Below are 25,940 nucleotides of genomic sequence, written 5' to 3'. Positions count from 1 at the left end.
GTATAACTATGCTTATACATGATTTGGAACTTTCCTTGCTTTCTTGGATATGTCCATTTCTAGAACAGCACGTTGCCTGACCTGGGACCAGTCTCCTGATGTGCTCCACTTACTCTTTCTTCTCCCCTTGTTTCTAATTGTCTCCATAAGATTGTAAGTATGCACAATGTAAGACTGCAAGTATGAACAGTACAGGAAACCACTCTAATGTATTTATCTTATTCTTGTACTTATGTATATTGATTTTTCAATTATTTCAATTATATTTGTTTGAATTAATAAAAGCTTATGAAGTTTGTGTGTGTGCTTCACCAATTTTATCATCTTGATTAACTCCAACTAGTCACCTGAGGAATGACCTTGTATTTGTGACAAGTGCATGGTGCAGCTCAATAAAAAAATATAATTCTAATAATTGATCAGGCTACAACATATATTTGTAAAAAGTCATTCTCTAGTAACAATATTGAAAAAATCTGGACTGTAAAAAAACTGGCTTATATATATATTTAGGGCTTTTAAAAGACACTATCACACTACAGATAAATATAATTCAACCATATTACGTTGATCGGTAGCAGATCTCAGTAAATAATCAGCAAATGAATTCAGCATAAACAAAACTTGGTTATTTAATTTTAGAGTTCCATGACATCCCATAATTTAGAAACTACAGTGCTCATGAGTTCTAGAAACACCACATTTTCTTGGTGGTGTTAATTGGAAACAACACACCATTATCTGTGATTAGCATTCATTACTCTTCAAGCAACACAAGGTGTAATTTTCTTAAGTACATGCACCTACCTGAAAGCAGGAAGTAATTATATCTGTTTTAGAAAATATATTAACTCATTACCAATCTTTCACATCAAACTCCTACATTTTTAAGCACTGCACAGTATTTTAGCCACAGGGCTTCCAAATCACAATGGGCTTGAGTTTCCAACCCTTAGATGTTAATATCAATGGTCCTACTTGTGAGAGAAGTAGCATATAAGGGGATACAGACCTTCATGAAGGTTTTATTATTTTTATTTCTTAAATGGGTTCTCATCTTAGGAGGTTTTAAAGTAATTTTTCTCTATCAAGATGAAAACTTTCAAAGATAAGCTTTTTGACTTATGACCTAGTTCCTAAATTTAAAAATGCCTGAATTGTCTTGTTTGTAAGAAGTATGTTGACATCTGATCATAAGATGTTCACGTTTATTTTTAATTTTGCTGATGGATGAATATTGAGGGTCTGGCTGTCGCTAAATCTTTTCAAGTAGTTATTTTTATAGGGTCAAACTTTCTTTAAACTGATGACATAATGTCACCTCAAGACCTTTTCACTAAAGTAAAGCTGTGTCACCTTCCTTAAAACTGGCCTCATGTTCTGTATTTTTGATATTTTGGGGGATCATAAACTTACAGTCTCTGTGGTATGCAAACACTGATTTTTTTTAAGTTTCTGAGATAAGTCGGCCTTTTCCAAGTAAATTTGAGCTAAAGCTAGCAGTGTAGACATGGCTGCACAGGTGGTGGCATGGGCCTACTGTCCTAGTATATATCCACGGGGTTAGATAGGATTGAATTTGGGCAGCTAGCCCATATATCTGTGGCCCCACTACTATTTTTAGCATGCTAGCTTGATAAAAGCTAGTGCAAGTATGCCTACCTGAGCGGTAAATTACTTTCCTGACTGCAGTGTAGACGTACCGTTTTTATTAATGTCCCCTGACTTCTCTTTTGATTTCCTAAACTCAAAATGCTTAATCTCTTAATTTCTGCATGTCTCTTAAAATTAGTATTATTTGTTTCTGGCTTTCCACAGGTTGTTTCGTTTACAGAGATAAGACAGCATCAATTTTCTGTTTGCCAGCCTCCGACACAATCTGGATTCCCAGCAAAAAAGGAAGAGTCCATGGCCCGCATCAGTTAACTAATACTGAGACACACTTGGATTCTTCCTGCTTCCTGGTATGGCTAGGCAAGAACCTTTGGTATAACTGCATTGGCATCTCCTATGGCTCATTGCCACCATTCCAGTACCATCAAGAGGCTTGGCATATCAGTGCTTCTAGCTAGTCAGTAAAGGGGGTTAAATCCCAGTGGCTCTTGAGGCTTTACCCTCTTATTGAGGCTCAGTGTAATGACACATTGAATGTATCAGCAGCTTAGCACCTGGGAGTCTTTCCTGGGAATCCCAAAGATTTGCACATTGACACAAAGAAACAAACCCTCAGCTTGACACGTTAGTGCTGGTAGAACATTTGCTGTATGGAAATGCTCCCTGTACTCCTTCACATTTAGCGTAAAGATGCTCACCGAATTGTTTGGTGTCTATAGTCTACCCTTTGCTTCCTAAGACTCGAATCATCAGCACTTAGGGAATGATGTTTGTTATTACACTGTCTATTGGGACATCTCTTGAACTCTTTACTCTTCATTAGCAAGATTTGAAGTTCCTTTATAATTCTACTTTTATATAAATATCGTTATGTAGGACTTTCATCTCCACCCACCAACCTCAGCTCAGCGTTGGTGATAAATATGATTTTGGGATAAAAATGAAGAGGTGATAAATTCTGAATCTACCTTTTGGAGTCTTGTTTCTCCATTGTCCACTCTCTTTTCTGGGACAGCTGACCTTCTTTTACATTTAGTGAGGGAGAAAAGAGAATTTTTATATATCTATATAATAAGAAGCATGGGGAGGTCCTGCTTTCTGCGATTATAAGAACTAGTTGGAGAACAGAGCTTGTTGAAAATTATAATGATTTTTTGCACACAAAAAAAAGTGCTTTCCACAAGTTTTGAGAATGAGCAAATGTTCATGAAGATATATTTTTTAAAAATGTTTACTTTAGAAATTTTTTGGGGGGTTGTTGTTCCATTCTCCTTTCCCTCCTTTTCTCTTTTTTTTTCATTTTTCTATTTTGCCACTGAAAAGAGTGCAAAAAGGTAAAACAAAGAAGTAAGGAGAGAAGGAAAAATTTGAAAGCCAATAAACTAAATTAATTTTCAATTTTTTTGCAAAATAATATTTGAAAGTATTTTTGTAAAAACTTCAATAAAAAGTTTTCATCTGAAAATTTCAAGAGATCTCAGAGAATATGCTGGGGCCACTGATGTACATTAATTAGAGCATGCTTAGTGGGGCAGAGATCTTGAGTCAGCTTACAGGTGCATAAGGATATAAATATCTTAAAATATAGGAGAGTTTCCAATAGGACTCAGGCTGGAGGCATGAGATTCAGGAGTAATTCTTGATTGAAAGTATCATCAGAGTAGGATTATTGCTAGAGCAAAAGGAATAATTTACTTGACAAATCTAACCTCTTTTTCTGCTCCTGGAGTATCTCCCCATGGATTATTTCTTTGAATATATTTGTTATTCAAATGTATTTTATTATTAATAATTTGTTTTGCAGTTCCAACTAAAGGTTCAAATCAGGATCAGGGCCCCAAGGTGCTAGGTAATGTACTATGTTTTTATACTATAAATTGATTGAAAATGTTTCAGTTTGAGCAGTGAGTGCAGTATTGAATATTAATAATTTGAGATGTATTGCTTAATTGTGGGTGTTCTGATTAATCACTTAGCTCCAACCCTGCAAACTTGCTTAAAGTTAAACATGTGAGTAGTCTCAATATAACAAAATTTCAATGAATTACTCACATGTTTAAAGTTAAGCACGTGCATACGTGTTTGCAGGATGTGGGCCGTCATATCATTCTGTTCACTGACTGGATGAGTGTACATGAATCTAACGTTTGGTATCTAATAAAACTTGGTTCCTGACTATTCCCAGAAAATGAACACAAAATGACCATGGCCTCAGAACATACAAACAATATTCAAGCAAATTTTATAGAAAGGAAAACGGAGGATCTGATTCTGAGAGCTTCAGTTTGATAGTGTTCACAAGTGTAACAGGGAGAAATAATTCTCTCCACTGTAGAAATCAGTGGGTAAAATTCTATACCAGTAGTATGCCTGAAGAGTACAGAAGATAATCACAGTGGTCCATTCTGGCCCTCAAATCTATTAAACTCTGATCTTACACTAACATAAATCAGCAGCAACTCAGTGGACTTAATGGAATTACACCAGTGTACAAGTGGATGAGCTACAGAATTAGGTCCCAAGGTAACACAATGAATCAGTGGCATAGTCTGGAATAGAAACCTGTCTCCCATTTATCTGCTATGACCACTGACACACTAATAACTGCTGCATCCCCCAAATATGCTCTTTCTCACATGCACACACACAAAACATGAGAGAAAATTATCATCAAGTTCTTTGGAGTTTTGTAGAAAATGATGGATTCTAAAGACACGATTTGCCAGACAAATGGTCCATGATCCCTATTCAATGATACAGACGAGAGAGAGAGAGAGAGAGAGAATTTCTAGAACTGTACAATCTACTCCAAAAATGTTATTAGTGGGACATCAAACATAAGAGTGGAGATCTATGAAGAAAAAAATCTTCCAAGAATTTTAGAGGATACAAGTGATTTAGAAGACAAACTTTTCTCTACTTCAGAGCAACTCAATTTGATTCAGTTTTGCTCATTGAATCAAATAAATGAGAAGTGGCATTTGAAAACAGTTTCTAATGATGAATGCTGTAAGTGGATTGCAGTGAAGATACATAAAATGTCATCTTTTAGGCTTGCTGCCTTGATTGATTTCAATGGTTTGAAAATAAAATGCAGGGAAATCTTTATTTATGAACAGGTAGATATAAGCACAAAACCAAAATGAAATACAGCATAGTATAAATACAATGCAGGCTGGTTAAAATGGGGAGAGGGTACAAGAGAGAAAAATTATACAGTATATGATATTTTACCAAGAACCATGCAGCCACTCTCCCAGCTGTTGCCTGGATTAGAGCTAACTATATATTTTCTTATATTGTAATATTCAGAGACGGTGAGACAAAAGTGATAGGCAATCTATGTGTCAGCAGGGGATATAAGAAAGAAGGACTCTGTTGCAGAAATTAGAGGTTATTCAAAGTACTATGGACCAGAATTGATACCTTTACTCATGGGTACCTTAATCTACAACTAGTATGAAATAGTATTTTATACCAGGCAGCTAGTCACACTGAAAACACTGGGGCTAATTACAGAGTAAGGCACTATTCCACGTAAGTAAGGGTATCAGATTTTGGCATTATGGATTTATTTCAACTTATTTTACATTCAGGTAAGATTATATCTATACCTATCTATACAGTTTACTGCTGAATGCAATCAGGACATATATATCTGAATGCAATTTACTGAGGCTCTACAGTATGTATGGGAGCGTTAGCACATGCAAATAATACTGAAAGTGTTTTGACAACAACTCTGTATCTTTGTCTTTTATGTCTTTTGAAAATATTTGCTCATCAATAATTTGGTAGGAAATTAAATCAGTTTGTGCTCTACTTCATTTCTATACTTAGCATGTTTTCCGCTTTAAGAATAAAAAACTTGTACAGAAACTAAACCAAGCCCAAGTTTTTCTTTTGTGGTCATTGTGTCCAGTACAGGTAAAACTGCTGGTTACTGGTCTTAAATGAAGAGAGATTTCACTCCTTAAGTGGGAGGGGGATCCAGTGATGGAGTTTCTCAGTTCTGCTGTGTGGAGGTTGCCCTCAGAGTATTGCATCTGAGGATTGGAGTGGAAAAGGAAGAGGATATTTGGTCACGGAGTGGAAAAGGATGTTTGACCAAGAGAGTAAACATCTGGTCACACCCGAAGAGGACACTGCAACACCAGAATATGTAGCAGCCTGCCAGGCTTCCCCCACAAGACCACGTAAGTAGGTAAATAGGGAGTCAGGTGATGGTTTTCTGTTAAAATATCAGGGCCAGGGGAACTGATGGATTAGTGATGAGCTATGCGAAGATTTCCCCGCTATGGGGAACATCATTAAAAAGTCAAAATTTGCCAATAGTTACCTCCCAATGATACCTGTACTGTACTTTACATAGGGAAATACTGAGATATCTCAGCTACTACTGTGCCCTGTGGTCTGCACTGGCTCCAAATAAATTTTTAGATGTTTGGATTGTAAATTTTTGGGAGCAGGGACTGTCTTTTTGTTCTACGTGTACAGCACCTAGCACAGTGGGGTCCTGATCCATGACTAGGGTTCCTAGCCATTATGGTAACACTGCTGTAATCATCTACAAATACATGGATGGCCTGTGACCTGGGTATTTAATCACATAGATTTTCCCTAGTGTTGTGGAAGTTGTGATCAGCTGCTCCATGGGATTCAACTCCTGAGGAAGAACAGGAGGGGATTCTGACTGGGGCACTCTTGCTTCTGACATTCATTCCCTCTTGCAGTCTGCCAGAGCTTTGGCTTAGTGATGTGATGCAAGACACATTTTGTTCACTCTGTCCTTTTTGTCATTTTGGCCTGTAGGTAGGGGAGTACCTACTTCATCCATGAATATGGATGCCAGAGGCAAGACTGACAACAGTTTTCATATTAATTTTTGTAATATGCACTCAGATATTACAATGTGGGTCACAGGATATTGTTTAAGACTAAGGGTACTTCTACACTACCTGCTGGATTGACGGGTAGTGTTCGATCTATCGGGGATCGATTTATCGCATCTTAAAATCGATCCCCGATTGCTCTGCCGTCGACTCCGGAACTCTACTGAGGCAAGAGGTGGAAGCAGAGTCAACGGGGGAGCAGTAGCGGTCAAGTCGCCGCCGTCCTCACGGCCAGGTAAATCGACCTAAGATACGCTGACAGCTATTCGCGTAGCTGAAGTTGCATATCTTAGGTCGACCCCCCCCCAGTGTAGACCTAGCCTAAAAATAAAGCAATATTGATGAGCGTATTTCTTTAAGAAGCTGCTGTGTAGCTAGACCATAGTCTAAGTCCCCTGTGATGTGGCGATTGCTATGTTTCTTCCTGTTTTTTAATGATTAGTAGAATAAGTGGACATGTGTAATTGTGTCTTTGCTCTCTAGACCCTCTGTTAAATATTTGGTTTCTAATTTTTTATTAGAAATGTTATTAGTATTTTTAGCTAATTCTGCCTCATTGCTACATACATGAGAAGAGAGCTATAAGAAAAAGTTAATTTTATGCAGTATTGTGTAGAATTATAATCTGAAGGATATGCACACATTTTGGTGCCTGTATTAAAATATCTGAAAGAATAGGAGTTGATATCATCTCTATTATAAACTGTCCTGAAGGTAGACACTTGGATCACTTAATATGATTTGATCACAATATGCAAAATATATGCAAACCAGCTGCTCAGCCCATTAATGATACATTCAAGAACATTCACTGTTCTAGTTCTGGAAATGTCAGATTCACTTGTAAATGTTCCTAATCAGGAGCAAGGAGAGCAGGATGTGAAATAGCAGCCTGGTACACTAGCTCTACACCCACTGGGAAGATGTAACACTTAAAACTGTTGAAGCAGGCTGAAGAATCTGACCCAGTATTTTTTTAATTTAATATTTCTTTAAAATTTCTTTGAAAACTACTCCAGCACAAAACAGATATTGCGCCAGATTCTTCTCCCACTTAAACCAGCGTTAATTGGGGTAATTCCTCAAAAGTCAATGGGGCTGAGTGGTGCAAAAAGGTGGAAAGCAGCTGGATTTGCCCAGCAGAGAACTCCTTGGTGTGTGGTAGCTCTCAACAGGTGCACAGGTAGTACAGCTGACGCATGTGATGCCCCCTCTGCTCAGCTGTGGTGCATGGTCATGACCCTTCAAGCCTTCCTTACTAAAAATTAGTAAGTGACTGCTGGAGTATAGAATCATATTTGTATCTAGTGCCCCATCTAAGTGCCCCATTTTTCCATGGAGGGGTTATAGTTAATCTATATCTATGCTACCAGCCTATGCTGCCATATTCTGCAGTTCTCGTATGAATAGTCACACTGAAGTCAAGGCTGGAGGACTGGGACTAGAATGTAAGGGACCCCCCCCCCGCAAAAAAAAAACAGTGAAGATCCAATTCTACATAATTTAAATCAATGAGAGTTTTGCTATGACTTCACTTCAGCAAGTTTGGGCCCTACATGTGTAGACTACTGAGTAAGAGACAGATTTCTGTTCTAATGGATACATCTAAAAATGCTCTTTCTGTGTGACCACACGCAGTACATATGGAGAGGTGTCATGAACATAATTACATGAAAAGAATAACCAGGAAAAAATCCCCCCTCAAATTCAATAATGTTGTAAATTTAATCTCTGTGGTTTTAGATTTAAAATAGGCCTGAGTAATTAAATGAATATGAGTCAGTTTTGCAGAACCTATTGCTGCTTGAATGAATAGTGCAAGCTATTAATATAGTTATTAATATTGTATTATTATAATATTAGTGTGTAACTAGAACACACTTGCATCTTCATGACAGTATACATAATGCCACTGCAGGAGAACAGACATGGATATATAATTGCTGAAAACACATCAATTTCTGCGTTATGTTTTTGTTATGAGTATTGCTCTACAGAAGCCAATGTGACTAGTCACATGAGACTACTGATAATGAAACTGCTGATATTAGGCAGAATTCAGTTAGATGAAAACTACAGCTGTCACTCTGAAGTTCTCTGATACTATACTTTTCATAGATACATTCATATTAACAATAACCCTACTGGAATTTATGTAGGTTATCAGATCTCTCAAAAAATTTACAATTAATTTCAGGCACTTTCACATCATCATCCTTTAAGTTTTGGATTAATTTTTGCCACCCTTACACTGAGTAGTGCCTCACACTGCTAGTGGTCCCACTGAAGACAGTGGGACTATATGTGGCATACAGGGAACTTGGATTCCTGACACCTTTAGCTCTTCAGGGCAGCCTCTTGGCTTATGATTTTTCAAGTGGTGACTGTGAGAGGTAAGGATGGCTACATGTGGCCATATATTACATACAAAACAGAAACAAACAAACAATTTATTTATTGCTTAGGAACATAATATGTATTTTGAATCCTTTGCTGCTAGTTCACATTTGTGAAAAATGTCTGCTAAACTTATGTTAATAAATATTAGTTTAGTTAACATAGTTATTTTGGTTCCTTTTTAAGTCTTCTTTTGGATATAAAACATCTCTAGCAGTTGTAGCTTAAATATAATGCGTCTTTTCTCATTAGTTTAATGGACATGCTGTTTAATTGCTTAGGAATATGATATACAAAGGAACTACAAATTAATGCCATGATATAGAAAATTATCTCAGCATAGTGATTTTTAACTAATTATTATTTCCAAACCAAAGACCATTTCTCCTGTGACAATGAGCTACTGTAGCTAGAGATGGACTTTTCAAAAAAGTTGGAGTACATTTGAGACAAGGAGGTGTCAGGCCCGCTGACAGCAATTCCGGGCCCCTGGGCTGTCCTTAGAGAGGTGCAGAGCCTGTGGCAGAAGTGATGAATCCATCACTTCCGGGACCGACCACGCTGGCCAATTGTGATGGCCCGTGGGGTCCCCCAGAGCATGCCTAGGAGCCCTGCTGCTCATCCGTGAGATTTAAAAGGGCCTGGGGTTCGCGGCCGCCCTTTTAAATTGCCTGGACCCCTGGGAAATTGTCCCCTCCCCCGCCCATGTCAGTGGGCCTGGGGGGGGTGTATTTGCCTATGAATATGCAGCAACTAATATACCACTACTTCTGAAGTGTGGTTAAAGTATACTGAAAGCAGTCACATGTTACAAAGCCCTTTTAACATCTTCACTGGTTCTACAACAAATACTTACCAAAGGCATTGCTTTCTTATTCATCTCACTTACCACTACAGCAGTTCTAGAGCTGAAGATGGTTCTGATGGGTATCTTCATCAGTGAAGTACTCAGCAGTGAACATGTTAATTTTAGGACCTGAAATCTCTGAAGTGCATAACACTCTACGGGAAAATGTGTTTCTTTGCTTGTTTGTTTGCTAGGAACCCTACTAATTCAGTAAGAGATTTTATCTTTCCCTTTTTACACCTTCATTTGTCATTCTGTAATCTGACCTCTTTCCTTCACTGCCACTGATGGTGTCCTCTGAATGGCCAATTCAAGAATAGTTTTTGACATGCAGTTTAAGTGAAAATAAGATGACAAGCTGTATTCACAGAATATGCCTGAAACCACATGGAGGATTAGGAATGTATCTGCAATTAAATGGTAAACAGTTGCCCTTTATTAGCTACATTAGTAATAAAAGATGATTTCACCACTAGCCCATGAAGATTATTGTCATTATCCTCACAGAGTAAAGACATAACCAACGTTTTCAAACTTGGGTGCCTTAATTGTCCTTTATGCTAAAGCAATGGTCCCCAAACTGTGGAGTGCACCCCCGTAGGGGGGCATAGAGGAGTGTTCTGGGGGTGAGGCAGGGCTGGGCCAAGCCCCACAGGGGGTGGAGAGGGAGCACCACCCAGTCCCACTCTGGACCCTCACCCAGCCATGGCCCCTGCTCTCAGCTACAGCTCCTGGCCATGACCCCAACTCCAGGCATGGCCCCACTCTCAGCCCCCGGCTCCTGGTCTGGCCATGGCTTGGGCCCCAGCCCCCACCCCGCAGGAGCTGAGCCTTGCTCACGGCTCTGGATCTTGACCGCAGCTTGGGGCAGGGAACACAGAGAGGGGTGAGAGGGGCCATGACATGAAAAGTTGGGGAACACTGTGCTAAAGTATTGCTTCGGAATGTTGTTGAGACAGTAGCTGGCACAAAACAAGTTAGTTTCAGTGGTTCTTCAGGCACACCATTTCCATATCTTTGGATTTACTCAATTAATTGGATAACTGATTCACTATGAGGTAGTCTGATGTGAATTAGAATTACTGAAATAACTGACAGACTGGTGTGTGGTTTCGTTTTTTTCCCCCTTCCTTCAACTGGAGAATGGTTCAATAAAGTAACAGTGGCTGGTTTTACTGCTATAAATCGTCCCTGGCTATCAAAATACAACCTTTTATTAAAGGACCAGCAAAGCTAAGTGTGTTCCCAGACCACAGAACAGTTGTTTAAAGTTAAATAATCTTTTTGAATAAACTTCTCAATCAAATTTGGATTAGGTTTGTCGTTCCTGGCCAATGGGAGATGTGGAAAGTGGTGGCCCGGCCCGCGCCGCTTCCTGCAGCTCCCATTGGCTGGGAATGGCGAACTACGGCCACTAGGAGCTGCACGGCCATATCTGCGTACGCTCAGGTAAACAAAGCATCTCGCGGCCCTCCAGGGGCTTAACCTGAACAAGCCATGAACCAAGTTTGGGAACCCCTGGGATAGAGGAAGGGAAAAGACCTGCTGGGTCACTGAGTCAATCACAACCAACCGCATAATATAATCCTGTTAATAAATTTATCAAACTGTCTTAAAAGCAGATAGGTTGTTTGCCCCCAAACCTAAGGTTACAGATATAATGTCCTGCAGTTGCCTTTGTTAGTGTATGTTGACTAATCACAAGTGTTTACCACCATCATTGTTATTTATTACTTGTTTCTGGTAGAGCTCATGATGTGCTATGAGCTGTACAAACAGGAAGGAAAGTATGATATCTGCCTTGAAGACTTTACACTCTAGAAAGAAAAACTCAGAGAGACACAAGGTAGAGGAAAGGGATAATCACTTGGATTTCTTTTTAAATTTAGGCTAAAATTTGAAATGATTCTAGAAATATATTTTTTTCTGCATTCTTTCATTAATTCTGGTAATCTTGTATGTTAACTCTGGTAGTCTTTTTTATTACATTTGATTAAAAGTATTTCAAAAATTATTTGGATGTTTTGAAGAATTGTTTGCTGTCAGAAAGTAAGATTTAAAATTCACATTTTACAAAATGAATAGGAGAACAAAGGCGAGGTCTAGTAGTTCATTTGAATAAACAATTTATAATTACAATTGCTTACCTCTGTGTTTGGGTGGCATAACTGTTATCATATGCCTCATAGCTTGGGTCATCATATTCACCCCCATATCCATCATCATATCCCTATGGGAAAAATAATACACCCTATTTAGAAGATTGATAAATAAGGAAGTATATTAGGCTGCATAAATTATGTATTAATGTATAGATGCTATATTTGCACACAGGATTTTTTACATTATTATGCAGTCTCTTAGACCAGAATTATACACCTAAATGTGCTAACAATATGATGAAAGAGTAAAGAAATAAATTATTAATTTGAGAACTTAGTTTATCCATTGATATAATGCAGTGCACTGCTGAAGGAACAGCTTCTCAACCAGGGTCATTTAGAACACTGACAGATGCTAATGAAGACAATTGTTTTCTCAGGAATTCGATATTACAAAAGTTTTTGTAATTATTTATGGGTGAATAATAACCACTGAAATGAACAAATGGTGAAAAAAATATATTGATCTTAGAACACTGTTAAGAATGTTGTTATTGAGTATAAAACCATAGCATTTGGTCCTTTAAAAAAAATTGTCTAGGTCTGGGAAAGAAGCCACGATAATGATCATTCTAAATAATCTTTACAACAAACACCTTTAGCTTTATTGAGCATTCCAGGCTTTTTCACAGTGTTAACAATATGATTTTCTATTACAAGTTCAATTACTAAATTGATTTCAGTGATCAGAGAAAGAAAGAAAGAAAGAAAGAAAGAAAGAAAGAAAGAAAGAAAGATTACTTAGCAATAACATTCACCCTTATGGGAAGCACCCACAGGAGCTATTGGGCTTCAGAAACCTTCCAGAAAAACAGTGCACCTTGGAACTGCACAAGCTTCACCCCCACAAAGCACCAAATGTTCAGAACCAAGTTTCTAATGGGCTGTGTGGTCCCCAAACATCTCAGTTCCTTCTGCTAAAGCCTAGAATCCTATAAGAGTAGAATTCCAAAGGAGAGATAGGAAGATGGAAAGGTATTGTGAATATATGGAACCAACACTTTCAAACAACTACATTTACTAGGAATTGACTGCATATTCTTTTTATTATGTGGGATTCTAGCTATCAGTACAACACCTTGACTCCAGGAATGTGGGCTGATGAGTTATAATTAATTTAGAACTGCACTCTCAAATTGATTGGCAGATGTAGATATCAAGTAAAGAGAGGCTGAGCCCTGATGAAGGTGTATATAGGAGCACTAGATAGTAACCATGCAGATTTCTATAATGGCAGCCTTACTGGGGATAAACCATCAAAGACACCATAGTTTTAGTAGAATGAGCCCTAAGATCTTCCAGTATGAATAGGCTAGCCAAAGTGTAATGTGTTTCAGTATGTACAATTCATTTTGAATGGCTCTGCATGGAAATAGTATTTCATTTACTCTGATCTCTAATAGATACAAAAAGTTTTGGTGACTTCCTAAATATCTTAGTATTATTCAAATAAAAAGAGAACTCTGCACTTTCCTAATATCCAGGTTATAGAACTAAATTTCCTAAGGTAAGAATGAAGTTTTGGAATGAAACCTGGGGCATTAATGGTCAATTAATTAACACCAACTACATAAAACTACCCCAGAGAGCTCAAAAACTAAGCATTGGCTTCTAGTGAAGAATGTGAACCGCCAAAGATGCAGTTCCCTAGTCCTGTGAACTATCTAGGTAAACTTCTGATCTGTCTTGGTGGTCGTGATGCTGAACCAGGCATCCCCAGAACACAGCATCAGATGACTCAGATACATCTTCTAGACCAGAAGGAGACCTTAATTGGATCCCTCTGTTGAACAATGGGTACTGTGGTGGGGCAGTGCCCCACCTCCTGAGAAAAAGGGCTGAACCAGGCCTGAGAGGCTGTGCAGACCAGCAGCCAATCAGAGAAGGCCTGGGGAGAGCCAATCAGGGCAGGGAAAGAGGCAGCCAATCAGGGCTGGGGTAGGTCCTGTATAAAGGCTGCCTAGCAGCGAAGTCGGTCACTCCCTGACTAGAGAGGGTTAAGGACTGGCTCCTGAGCTAAGGAGCAGCACCTTGGACAGAGCAGTGCTGGGCAGGCTTGGGGGAGCAGAGTGGAGCTCAGGTCCAGATACCTGCCAGGCTGTGGCCCTTGCTAGAAGGGGTCGAGAAGGTGCAGCCCAGGAATCAGAATCAAAATGTTCCGCCAACTTGGAGGCAGATGAAAAGGCTGCTCCTGGCAATGAAAGCTGCTGTTTCCTCATTTGTAAGGGCTTTGAAACAAATGAAAGCCTAATCTGTCCTTGGACAGATATGGGGGTCTGACCAGGAGATGATTCTGAGGTGCTGACTTATAGGACCTTAGTCATGAAGAAGGCTAGAAACCAAGCATGAACAGTGATTCCTAGGTAACGGTGTTCCTCAAGGTAGCACACATCTTCAGCCAACTCCAGGAATATGGAAAAGATATGAAACACGCTAATGAAGTCTGGCCATTTGGAGTAGTTATGATGGCCTGGAACTTAACTAGAGAAAATGTGGGAACCTAAACAGCATAGAAAGAATTTAAAATTCCTGTACCTACCTAAAAGCTTTCAATCTTTACCTAAAATGTCTAAACTATAACAAAATAACTGGAGATTTTTGGTTAAAAAAACAAGAAACTTTTTCTAGGCATAGAGAAAAAGTTCCTACACCCACAGCTAGACATGAAAAGAAAGGACTGGATTAACTAGGGGAAGATTATTTTATATTGGAACTTTATTAGTTATCCTCTTGATTTCAATTAATCAATTTGAAGGAAGAAGCTGCAAAGTGTCTTTTCAGCATAACAGACTACAACAAGCAATTCAAACCTGTCCTCTGCTCTCCACTCTGTCTTCCCATAGAATATTGAGTCCAGTTCAAGGTCTTGGTCCTCTCACCTTTAGATGCCCAGTGGTCTGGACAAGCATATCTAAAAGATCACCTAAAACTCTGAGATTGAAGACTCTGGCGACAACTCTACTTCTCAGAAGTTTCTACAGTAAGGGTGAAGCTTGTCTGTTCAGGATATTGAATTTTCTCAGGGGAAGATACAAGACTATGGAACAAACTGACAGCAATTAGATACTATAACAAACCTCACCACCTTGCACTTCAAGTGCAAGGCACACTTTTTTTCAGCCCGCCTTTTCTAATATAAATACAGAGCAACATGTACATTTAAATGCCCCCTGCAAAATAAATAAATAAATAAATAAATATGAAAACCGATCAAAACAAAACATTACATTGCACCCACAATTCTCCCGCTGAGAAGAGGATGAGAGAAAGAATGAACCACATGTGACAGACATTAGTCACATTGCTTAATGCATTACAGAAGACACTGAGATACTACAGTGATGAGGGCAGTATAAGAACCTATATAAAATAGAATAGAGAAAGGAAAGCATCTCAGTGCACTTGCCCACTGTATTAGAGGAAAGGTAAGGGAACAAATTATCTTACACTAATGCCTCAGGTGGATCAATGCTCAGCACCAGTAGAACAAAGAACAGTTGTTAATACTTGACACTTCTGTAAGTTCAAGTTACAGATTTGAACAGTCTCCCTAAAGGCTCAGAGTATATCAACATGGTGCAGATTGTTCAAATAGAACAACTGGAAAATAAAACGTGTAAAGCTCAAACAATTCAAAAATAATATTTCTGGTTCAAGATTCTCTCTCTATCTCATGCTATTTTTTTGGAAGTGAATTCTCACTTATTAACACACTTGTAACACATTATTAGCACCATTTCAAATAATTAAGTATAATGTAATAATTTCTAGTTTCTAGAACTCAAAGATATGTTAAACTAAACAGGACAAAGCACCATGAGATATATATATATACTGTAAAACATGAGCCTGCATTATTAGGGCAATAGAGTAAATGACTTAGGGGATTTCCAAAGCCCATTGAAGTCAGCAGAAAGATTCTCTTTGATTTTGTAGCAACCTGCATGTATCTTATAGGCAGGAACACAGGTTGCAGGAGGGAACAGTTTGAAGAAGGCACCAGAGAGCCAGTGTGGATGCACCTGGTTGGGATGTTAGCTGCACTTGTAACATCTCTGTAAATAGTTCTCTTAATAAAGAGCTAGTTTAGTTTTACAAGCATGGAGTCCTTTCATGTGATTATCCAGTACATGGTACATGAAACAGATTTCAGTGGAATTTGGATCAGATACTTAATTTGTTTTATCTATAATATATATATTGCTATTAATTTAACCAACATTTCTTTCAGAAAATACCTTTCACACTTCTGTTGCCTATATAAGTTCTCACAAATGATTTTAATTGATGTGTGTGATTGTCAGATGGAATACTTCCCATACAAAGAGACACTGAGCCAGATCGGGGTAAGTCAATTTATACTAGCTGAACATTTATCCTCTGGTATAATCACAAAGTATTAAAACACCTGCATGGTATCTATAAACTGATAGGGTCAAACTGCATGGCTTCTGTAAAGCAAAAAAGTCCTTCCCTAAACCATTAGAATTCTTTGAAAATGTTAATGAAATTGCTGATAAGGAGGATCCAATAGATATAGTTTTCTTAGAATTCCAAAAGGCTTTTAATTAGATTTGATTTTCAAGGATCTCCATAGGACTAGTTCTGGTTGCCTGAGAAATCATCCTTCCCTCCCTCCATGATCAGGCTCTCTTATTCCACTGGAAAGATGATGCTATCATCTGGTAAGGGTAGGCTTGTGACTGTGGGAAAAATAACTTTCACATGAACTGGACCACGGCTAAGGAATAAACATGACCACAACTTCACCATATTCAGAACAAACTGTAATAACCACCTCTTCGCCCCGGCTTCCCTACAATAGTACCCTCATTCTCACAGATTCACTCATTAAGTCTAAACTTGCTTTTTTGGAGACAGGGAAGAGAGAACATTTTCATTTGTTAAAGTACAGATCTGTCTCATCTTATGCTGGGGTTACATTCCACGGTCAGAGCGTAAAGTGAAAACCTCATATAGTCAAAATTACATTGAGTGTAATGGCGGTGGAATCACCCGCACTACAGGAACAGTATTTAAATTGTTATTTTTCTCTTTTTGTTTTGTTTTGTTTTTGCCAACAGCGTAAAGCTAAATTTGTGCATGTTAAATGCGCGTAAGATGCAACAGATCTGTACTAGGATGTGCTCTGACACTACAGTGAACAGGAATATATAGACAGATATGGATACATATGCAAAGATGAGAACAGAAATACACTTCTGGGATTGTATTGGGACTAGCAATGTTATTTGTAGTTATTAATGACTTTGAAGAGGAAGTGGATCATGAGTTGATATAATTCAGAGATTTAAATAGAAAACTGTTGCATTTAGTGAATTCTAAGGAGGAGGATGAGAAAATGCAGATGAATCTAAAGAAACAGAGTAATAACATTTTACTTACCAAACCTTTCCCCATCTCCAAACACACACACAAATGTCTTTGAAGATTCTCAATACAACACATGAATTTAGTAACTGGGAATAATCAAACTTAACAACTAAGTATAGTGGATCTATACCCATAAGTACTTTAAAAACAATAAAGATAATAAGCATAAAATATGGATACACATACAAATGGGAAGATCATGTAAGAATTGCAAAATCAGAATAATAAGTTGTGGCCTTCATATCACCTTTAAAGAATAATTCTAAGAGTTGGAGTCGGGGGCACTTAGATAACAAGGTGGTAGGTGACTTAGAAATACATACCATAAGTAAGGGCTACCTCCCAAAGACATTTTGTCCTATTAACAGAATCTTCATTGTACTAGTTTTTAGTTGATCCATGATATACCATACCACTGAGAAGAATATGTCCAAATACTGGGAGAAAACAAAACCTCAAAAAGGCTAACATTGAAATTGCAAAGTGGTGTACCAGAATGTAATTTTCTATAAAATACTTGTGTGTGTGTGTACTGAGCTAAAATATAAAAAGGGGAGATGAATGACAAGACATCTTTGGAAGAATGTAAGAACTCTCAGTAAATTTTGGATTCAACACTCTGGCAAGGGGAAGCTGTTGTCATTCATGAGTAAGAAGAGGTTTGCATGCTGTTTTTAAAAGAACAGTATGTGAAGGATATGGAAAGACAATTTAGAAAACTTGAACTCTTAGGCCTGGTCTACACTATAGGGTTAGGTCAAATTTAGCCGCGTTAGGTCGATTTAAAAATGAATGCGTCCACACAACCAACCCCGTTCTGTCGACCTAAAGGGCTCTTAAAATCGACTTTTGTACTCGTCCCTGGCAAGGGGAGTAGCACTAAAATCGACTTTGCTGGGTCGAATTTGGGGTAGTGCGGATGCAAATCAACGGTATTGGCCTCCGGGAGCTATCCCAGAGTGCTCCATTGTGACCACTCTGGACAGCACTTTGAACTCCGATGCACTAGACAGGTACACAGAAAAAGCCCCGGGAACTTTTGAATTTCATTTCCTGTTTGGTCAGTGTGGCGAACTCAGCAGCACAGGTGACCATACAGTCCCTGCAGAATCATAGAGCTTAGAATGTTTCTACACTCCCTCATTATCGCCGTCCCTGAGGTTATTGCAGATTAGAAGGCGAAAAAAACGCACTCGTGATGACATGTTTTCCGAGCTCATGCAGTCCTCCCACACTGATAGAGCACAGCTTAATTCAGTGGCAGAGGCCAGGAAAGAATTACGTGAGCATGAAGGGCGGAGGCAGGACGCGATGCTGAGACTAATGGGGGAGCAAACGGACATGATCAGTGTCTGTTGGAGCTGCAGGAAAGCCAACAAGAGCACAGACCCTCGCTGCATCCACTGTATAACCATCTACCATCCTCCCCATGTTCCATAGCCTCCTCACCCAGACGCTCAAGAATGTGGGAGGGGAGGCTCTGGACACCCAGCCACTCCACTCTAGAGGATGGCCCAAGGAACAGAAGGCCGTCATTCAAACAGTTTGATTTTTAGTGTGGCTACAATAAGCAATGTGGCCTTGTCCTTCCCTTCTCCCCCACCCCTACTTTGTCCGTTATCTCATTTTTTTTAATTAATAAAGAAAGAATGCATGGTTTCAAAACAATAGTTACTTTATTTCGAAGGGGGGAGGGTGGTTGGCTTACAGGGAATTAAAATCAACAAAGAGGGTGGGTTTGCATCAAGGAGAAACACACACAATTGTCACACCGAAGCCTGGCTAGTCATGAAACTGGTTTTCAAAGCCTCTCTGATGCAACAGCAGCAGTGATGGTGAGCTGAACGGGCTCCATGCTTGCCATGACGTCTGCATGGGTAATCCAGGAAAAAAGGCAAAAAACGATTATCTGCCGTTGTTTTCATGGAGGGAGGGGCGACTGACGACATATACCCCAAACCACCCACAACAATGTTTTTGCCCCATCAGGCATTGGGAGCTTACCCAGAATTCCAATGGGTGGCTGCGACTGCAGGAACCGTGGGATAGGTACCCACAGTGCACCGCTCCATAAGTCGATGCTAGCCACGGTAGTGAGGACACACTCCGCTGACTTAATGCGCTTAGTGTGGACACACGCAATCGACTGTATAAAATCGATTTATAGAAATCGAACTAATTTTGTAGTGTTGACATACCCAGCCATGCTTCCAGATTAAAAAAGAATCAGCTATTTCTGCTGTATCTTATGGCATTTTAAGCACTTTTAACAAGTCCCTTCCTACAACTCTCATTTCCAGTCTAAAATTTCAATCTCTCTTTTTAAAATGTAAACTTCTGCTATGTCTTTCTCTGAACTTTTATAATCTTTGAGTTGTGTGTGTGAGTGCACACAATCTATCACACACAATTTTGGGTGACTTTTTTTTCTAGCTGAGGCAACCAAAACAGTACATAGGTGAAACTGTACCACTAGTCTATAATATTATTATATAATATAATAATATTATTATTATTATATGTAATCTTTAATATTTGCTATTGGTTTAATCTCCAGTTACATATATTTTAACCATAGCCTTTTTAATTGCTGCTATACATGGGCAGGCCTCTTCCCAGTTATCCATGGGTTTATAAGTCTTTCCTTCAAAGAGTCCTACAAGTTCAGAGCCTCAACTACTGTATAGAATGAATTAAGAATGTGTTTGCTGATGCGCATTATTTTGAATTTAGCCAAGATATATTTAATCTGCCTTAATTCCACAATCAGTAATGTAACATAGAGTGCTACAAGCAAAGTTTGATTTAAATGTACTTTGGGATTTTCTAGAGCAACCAGCTAAGTTCTTTCATAGGATCTTAAGCGCAAGTACCAGTATTACATTATTCAATAGCAGTGTAGAGCTGTACTGGATACCAGTAAAAACAATCTCTCTTCCAAGGATCTTGCATCCTAAAAGTCAGACACAGATAACATGAGATGGGGGAATGTAGAGGGAAGATAATTTAAAATATTTTCTTCCTCTGACTTTCTTTACTGCATCCTCTTAATAATGTTGAGGCAGATAAGGCAATTGATTGGCTGCTGAAGAGGTGAATCTTTAGCAGGGATTTAGGAGGATGAGATGGCACAATGCAGTAGGGGAAGCCAATCCATGAATAAGAGCAGTAAGGAAGAAGGCACATAGATGAAGTGGGAGAAGAAATGAACAGGACGATGTATTTGCCGTCATTGGTGGAACATACAAACTAGTTGGTGAAGAGGGGAATCTGGATAAACACCATAAGACATAAAATGGAATATGTAGGCTGTGTGTAATGCCTTGGGGACATGAATGAGAAGTTTAAATTTGATCCTATGGGAAATGTATCACTAATGGACAGGATTTGAAGAGTGAAATGGTCTGGCAAGTGGGTGAAGAATATAATTCTACCAGCAAGTTAGTGTCAGTAAGCTATCCTCCTACAAATAGTGAAAAAACAAATCTAGTACCAACTTTTCTTTCAAATTTTCATCTAGTTTTTATGCTCTTTTTTAATCAAACGGAACAAAAAGTGCTCAAAATGTGATTGACAGCATCATGCACACTTGCTTTGTCTTTAAGTGAAAACTTTCAATCAAGTTTCAGAATGGAGCCTACATTATTGAAAGTACATAAGTCTAACTCCAATTATTGATATTTTTTATCATTGTTAGTGTTGTTGGACCACTCAATACTGTATGACTCAATGGCCATTGCATAATGACAGGTTTCAGAGTAGCAGCCGTGTTAGTCTGTATCCCCAAAAAGAACAGGAGTACTTGTGGCACCTTAGAGACTAACAAATTTATTAGAGCATAAGCTTTCGTGGGCTACAGCCCACTTCTTCGGATGCATATAGAATGGAACATATATTGAGGAGATATATATACACACACATACAGAGAGCATGAATAGGTAGGAGTTGTCTTACCAACTCTGAGACGCCAATTAAATAAGTGAGAAAAAGTTTTTTCAATGGCCATTGACATTCTTGAGCATCTCTCCTTTATGTTCTCTGCTTTGGGCAGAATCTTTATATCTGTAATTATATTGAAATATCAGTGTTATTGCTGTTGATATGCAAATGATATCCAGCTATGAATTACTTGACTGTTGAGATACCAAGATGTTGCTTACTGTTCATATACCTGCTTATACAACATACCAACATTCCTTATGTAAAATCTAATCTCTTAAATCTTAAGGCTGATTTTTTTTCTTTTGAAGAGGTTTCAAAGCACTTTTTAGAAGAAGATTTGCAAAAAGAGAAGTTTCTTGCTTTACTACTGTTCCTGGATCAGCAGATATGTAGTCTCTTTCGTGTTATTTTCAAATACATGCAATAGGAGCAGTTTATTGAAACAATGTATGTGTAAAAGATGAAACCATATAAAAACTGTGCTTTATCCAGAACCATGTTATGAGAGGTTAAATTTGAAAATCTACCAAGAAAACACGTGCAAATGTAAGGGTTTCTTCTATCAAAGCTGTGAATGAATGTAGTGTTCTTGAACTAATGGCATTGGCTTGATCTAGGCACTGTGTGTGCTGGTGATGTGCAGTCTATCATACCCAGTTCAGCCAGCTTCCTTACTTCAGCCCTTCCAGCTCTAGGTCAAAGTTGTGCAGAAATTATCAAGCAGGCTGAATTATGGCAAAATGTATGGCTGTTTTTGCAAAATGAAAAATGGAGACTATCATGAGATGATTAGTATCAGAGGGGTAGCCGTGTTAGTCTAAATCTGTAAAAAGCAACAGAGGGTCTTGTGGCACCTTTGAGACTAACAGAAGTACTGGGAGCATAAGCAAACATTTTCACTCAGAACATAAACTGGATATTAGGCCCTGATTCAGCCAAATACTTAAGTAGGTGAATAACTTTAAACATGTAAGTTGTTCCATTGAAGCCCACTGGACTACTCAGATGTTTAAAGTTACTCATGGTGCCTAGGTACCTGGCTGAACCATAAGGCAGATCTCTGAAGATGAAAGATTTGTGCACTAACACAGTGCTATCGCCATTAAATCCTAGTTCTTATTTTCCAAAGCTTTCATTTTTTATCTTGAAATGTCTCTTCCAAAACATCTCCAAAGTAAGGCCCCCATCTTAACCCATGTGAGGTCCCATTGAAATGAGTTGAGCTATGAATGGGTGCAGGACTCTGCCCAGGTGGATCCAATTGCAGGATTTGGGCCGAAGAGATATTTTCAAACCCTGTGTAAGGAAATCAGACCAAATGAGGTCCAAGTGATTTTCTTAGCAAGCTCCAAAATAGTAAACAAATATTCCTATTATATATCTCATATATTATTTGTTTATTAAGTTATTTGACATCAATCATATTTTATAATAACTACCAATGTAGTGCTTAAGCAGTAATCCAACTAGTGTTTTATTCCAAGACACTGATTCAGTATATAGCACATTGTTGTTTGCTGCTAATCACAGTTGAGTAAAGAGGAACCACAAAATTACAAATGGCACTATCTACTGTACAGGAATAAAGAAGAAAGCACCCATATATTACATTCCAATGGACAAAGACAATAGATTATTAGAAAAGATATTTCTAGTATGATGTTCTCTTTTTCTGTACTCAAGCATTAGATCCAGTGTAGAAATTTCTTCTTAGTTTTAAAAGCTATGTGAAAGGATTTAACTTAACAAAAAAGATTATTTTCATTCTTTTAGAAGAATAACTGCTTAAAGGTCAGATCTAATTAAAAATAAACTATTTGAAATTATGATTGTAATGGAATGACAAGCAAAATAGTGAAAATAATGGAATTTTACTTATTGAAAGTCATGATAGATAGCCTTGAAATTGATATTATTGCCTATAAATTTTGTATTTAGAGCATACAATCACAGATATTAGAGATGGAAGACAATTAGATTGCATATTCCAATCCTTTGCAGGGTAAGATTGTTTCTTCCAGCTTATTTTCCAGGGCTTTGTCTAACCTAGTTTTAAATATTTCAAGCAGTAGGGATTCTACCATTTCACTATTCAACAGTCTAATAGAGCTTGCTGTCAGGATACCTTTCTTAATTTCACCCTCTACTGCTAAATATGTCCCTTTGTGTCACCCTCAGGCCTTTACTTCCTTGGTGTTTACACCTTTCCAATACTTATTATTTATTCATTTAGATTTACAAAAATATTAAAATGAGGCACCTATCCAAAACCCTCAGCACCCTGGGCACAAACAAAAATATTAAGAAGCAGCTAACCTCATAACAGCCAAAAAATTTCAACCCTCTACATTAGTCTCATAATACTCCTCACTTCTACACAGACTGAACCTGGTCAAATCCCTCCCTTTTCATCACGGTGAGTTAACAGATGAACCTGGCATCATGCTCTGAAGGTTATTAACCACAAGCTATTTTGGACTGAGTTGGGGCAACACTACTCCTGGACCCTTAAATCAAGGGAGATCCAGCACAACTGCTTCCACTGAGGTATGACATGAGGAAGGAGAAAGATTTAAAGTGCCTTTTAGAGCTTTATTGGTCACAACCAACACATTAAACTCCACTTGGAAAGCACCAGAAAGCCTGTACAGATCACAGAGGTTTCATGTGATGTTGGCAAGATACTTTGCTTACAAAGTGAACCACTGAAGTCTGCATAAGATTTAATTTTTGAATGTCTTTAAGGTGCTGCCTCAAGGTGACAAAGTTATGGCTCACAGCAGGCAGTTCGGCATTCAGAAGAAAACATCATAATCTTATAACTGGGAATGGATGGTACTAAATTTTCATGATCTAGCAGCAGTGGAGAATCCTTCATAACCCCCAGAGGTAGTCAATAGGCGGACCGTGGGCCAAATTTGGATGGCCTGACACTTCTGAATGGACCCAAAATCTATTTACTTATTATCAACATCATTGGGGTTTTTTATTATTATTTTCTTCTCTAGAGTCTGGATCTTGACTGTACCTTGACCAGGACATTTGGACCTTGACAAAAAATAATTGACTACCCCTTCCCCAGATTGTGACAAGCCACAAATGGGAGATGCAAACATTCAAATAAAGGTGGAGAAATCATCCTTGCTATATCTTCCCCTTGCTTTCACAGCTGACCAACATCACCTCGGTTTTATCTAGATTTAGCTTCAGCCCTAGTTAGCTCTTATCTATTCCCCAAAATCTACCAGACACTGGACCAAGTGTTCAGCTGCATTAGCTGAGTTAAGTGCAATAGAAGTATGGAATTGTGTGAAAATACTGTGGGCCATGCTTCCATATTAACTCTCCTAATGCCTTCTAATGAGCAGGAAGGGGGAAAAGATGAAACTTTTCAGACCACCACTGGAGAGTACCCCTAAGGGAATATAAACAAGTCCCCCATACCACATTCTTGGAATGTTTAGCCAGGAGAGAATGGATCCACCCAACAGTCCTGATGGGCAGGATCCCCTGGGAGAATAACATGAGGGGGAAACAAGTCCAGGAGAACTGGCTGTATTTTAAAGAATCCTTATTGAGGTTGCAGGAACAAACCATCCCAATGTGTAGAAAGAATAGTAAATATGGCAGGTGACCAGCTTGGCTTATCAGTGAAATCCTTGTTGATCTTAAACACAAAAAAGAAGCTTACAAGAAGTGGAAGATTGGACAAATGACCAGGGAGGAGTATAAAAATATTGCTTAGGCATGCAGGAGTGAAATCAGGAAGGCCAAATCACACTTGGAGTTGCAGCTAGCAAGAGATGTTAAGAGTAACAAGAAGGGTTTCTTCAGGTATGTTAGCAACAAGAAGAAGGTCAAGGAAAGTGTGGGCCCTTACTGAATGAGGGAGGCAACCTAGTGTCAGAGGATGTGGAAAAAGCTAATGTACTCGATGCTTTTTTTGCCTCTGTCTTCATGAACAAGGTCAGCTTCTAGACTGCTGCACTGGGCAGCACAGCATGGGGAAGAGGTGATCAGCCCTCCGTGGAGAAAGAAGTGGTTCAGGACTATTTAGAAAAGCTGGATGAGCACAAGTCCATGGGGCCGGATGCTCTGCATCCGAGGGTGCTAAAGGAATTGGCAGATGTGATTGCAGAGCCATTGGCCATTATCTTTGAAAACTCATGGCGATCGGGGGACGTTCCGGATGACTGGAAAAAGGCTAATGTAGTGCCCATCTTTAAAAAAGAGAAGAAGGAGGATCAGAGGAACTACAGGCCAGTCAGCCTCACCTCAGTCCCTGAAAAATCATACAGCGGGTCCTCAAGGAATCAATTCTGAAGCACTTAGAGGAGAGGAAAGTGATCAGGAACAGTCAGCATGGATTCACCAAGGGCAAGTCATGCCTGACTAACCTAACTGTCTTCTATGATGAGATAACTGGCTCTGTGGATGAGGGGAAAGCAGTGGACATATTATTCCTTGACTTTAGCAAAGATTTTGATACTGTCTCCCACAGTATTCTTGCCGGCAAATTAAAGAAATATGGGCTGGATGAATGGACTATAAGGTGGATAGAAAGCTGGCTAGATCATTGGGCTCAACGGGTAGTGATCAATGGCTCCATGTCTAGTTGGCAGCCGGTATCAAGCGGAGTGCCCCAAGGGTCGATCCTGGGGCCGCTTTTGTTCAATGTCTCCCTTAATGATC

At 38.8% G+C, this 25,940-nt stretch overlaps 1 protein-coding gene across 3 annotated transcripts in view; it reads right to left on the bottom strand.

Annotated features, from left to right (window-relative positions):
* Positions 1-25,940, bottom strand: part of KHDRBS2 (KH RNA binding domain containing, signal transduction associated 2) — a 624,118-nt gene that overhangs the window by 80,199 nt on the left and 517,979 nt on the right. For all 3 annotated transcript variants that reach the window (XR_004645211.1, XR_004645212.1, XM_034766247.1), the window contains one exon: positions 11,898-11,980. Coding sequence is in view for 1 of the 3 variants with exons in the window: in XM_034766247.1 (XP_034622138.1) it covers positions 11,898-11,980 (83 nt within the window). In the remaining 2 variants the exon portion in view is untranslated. The remainder of the gene's footprint in view (positions 1-11,897; positions 11,981-25,940) is intronic.

This window comes from Trachemys scripta, chromosome 3 (assembly GCF_013100865.1).
Source record: "Trachemys scripta elegans isolate TJP31775 chromosome 3, CAS_Tse_1.0, whole genome shotgun sequence".
NCBI classification, from domain to species: Eukaryota; Metazoa; Chordata; order Testudines; family Emydidae; genus Trachemys; species Trachemys scripta.
Note: the sequence above shows the minus strand (reverse complement) of the source record. Positions and strands in the feature narration are given on the sequence as shown.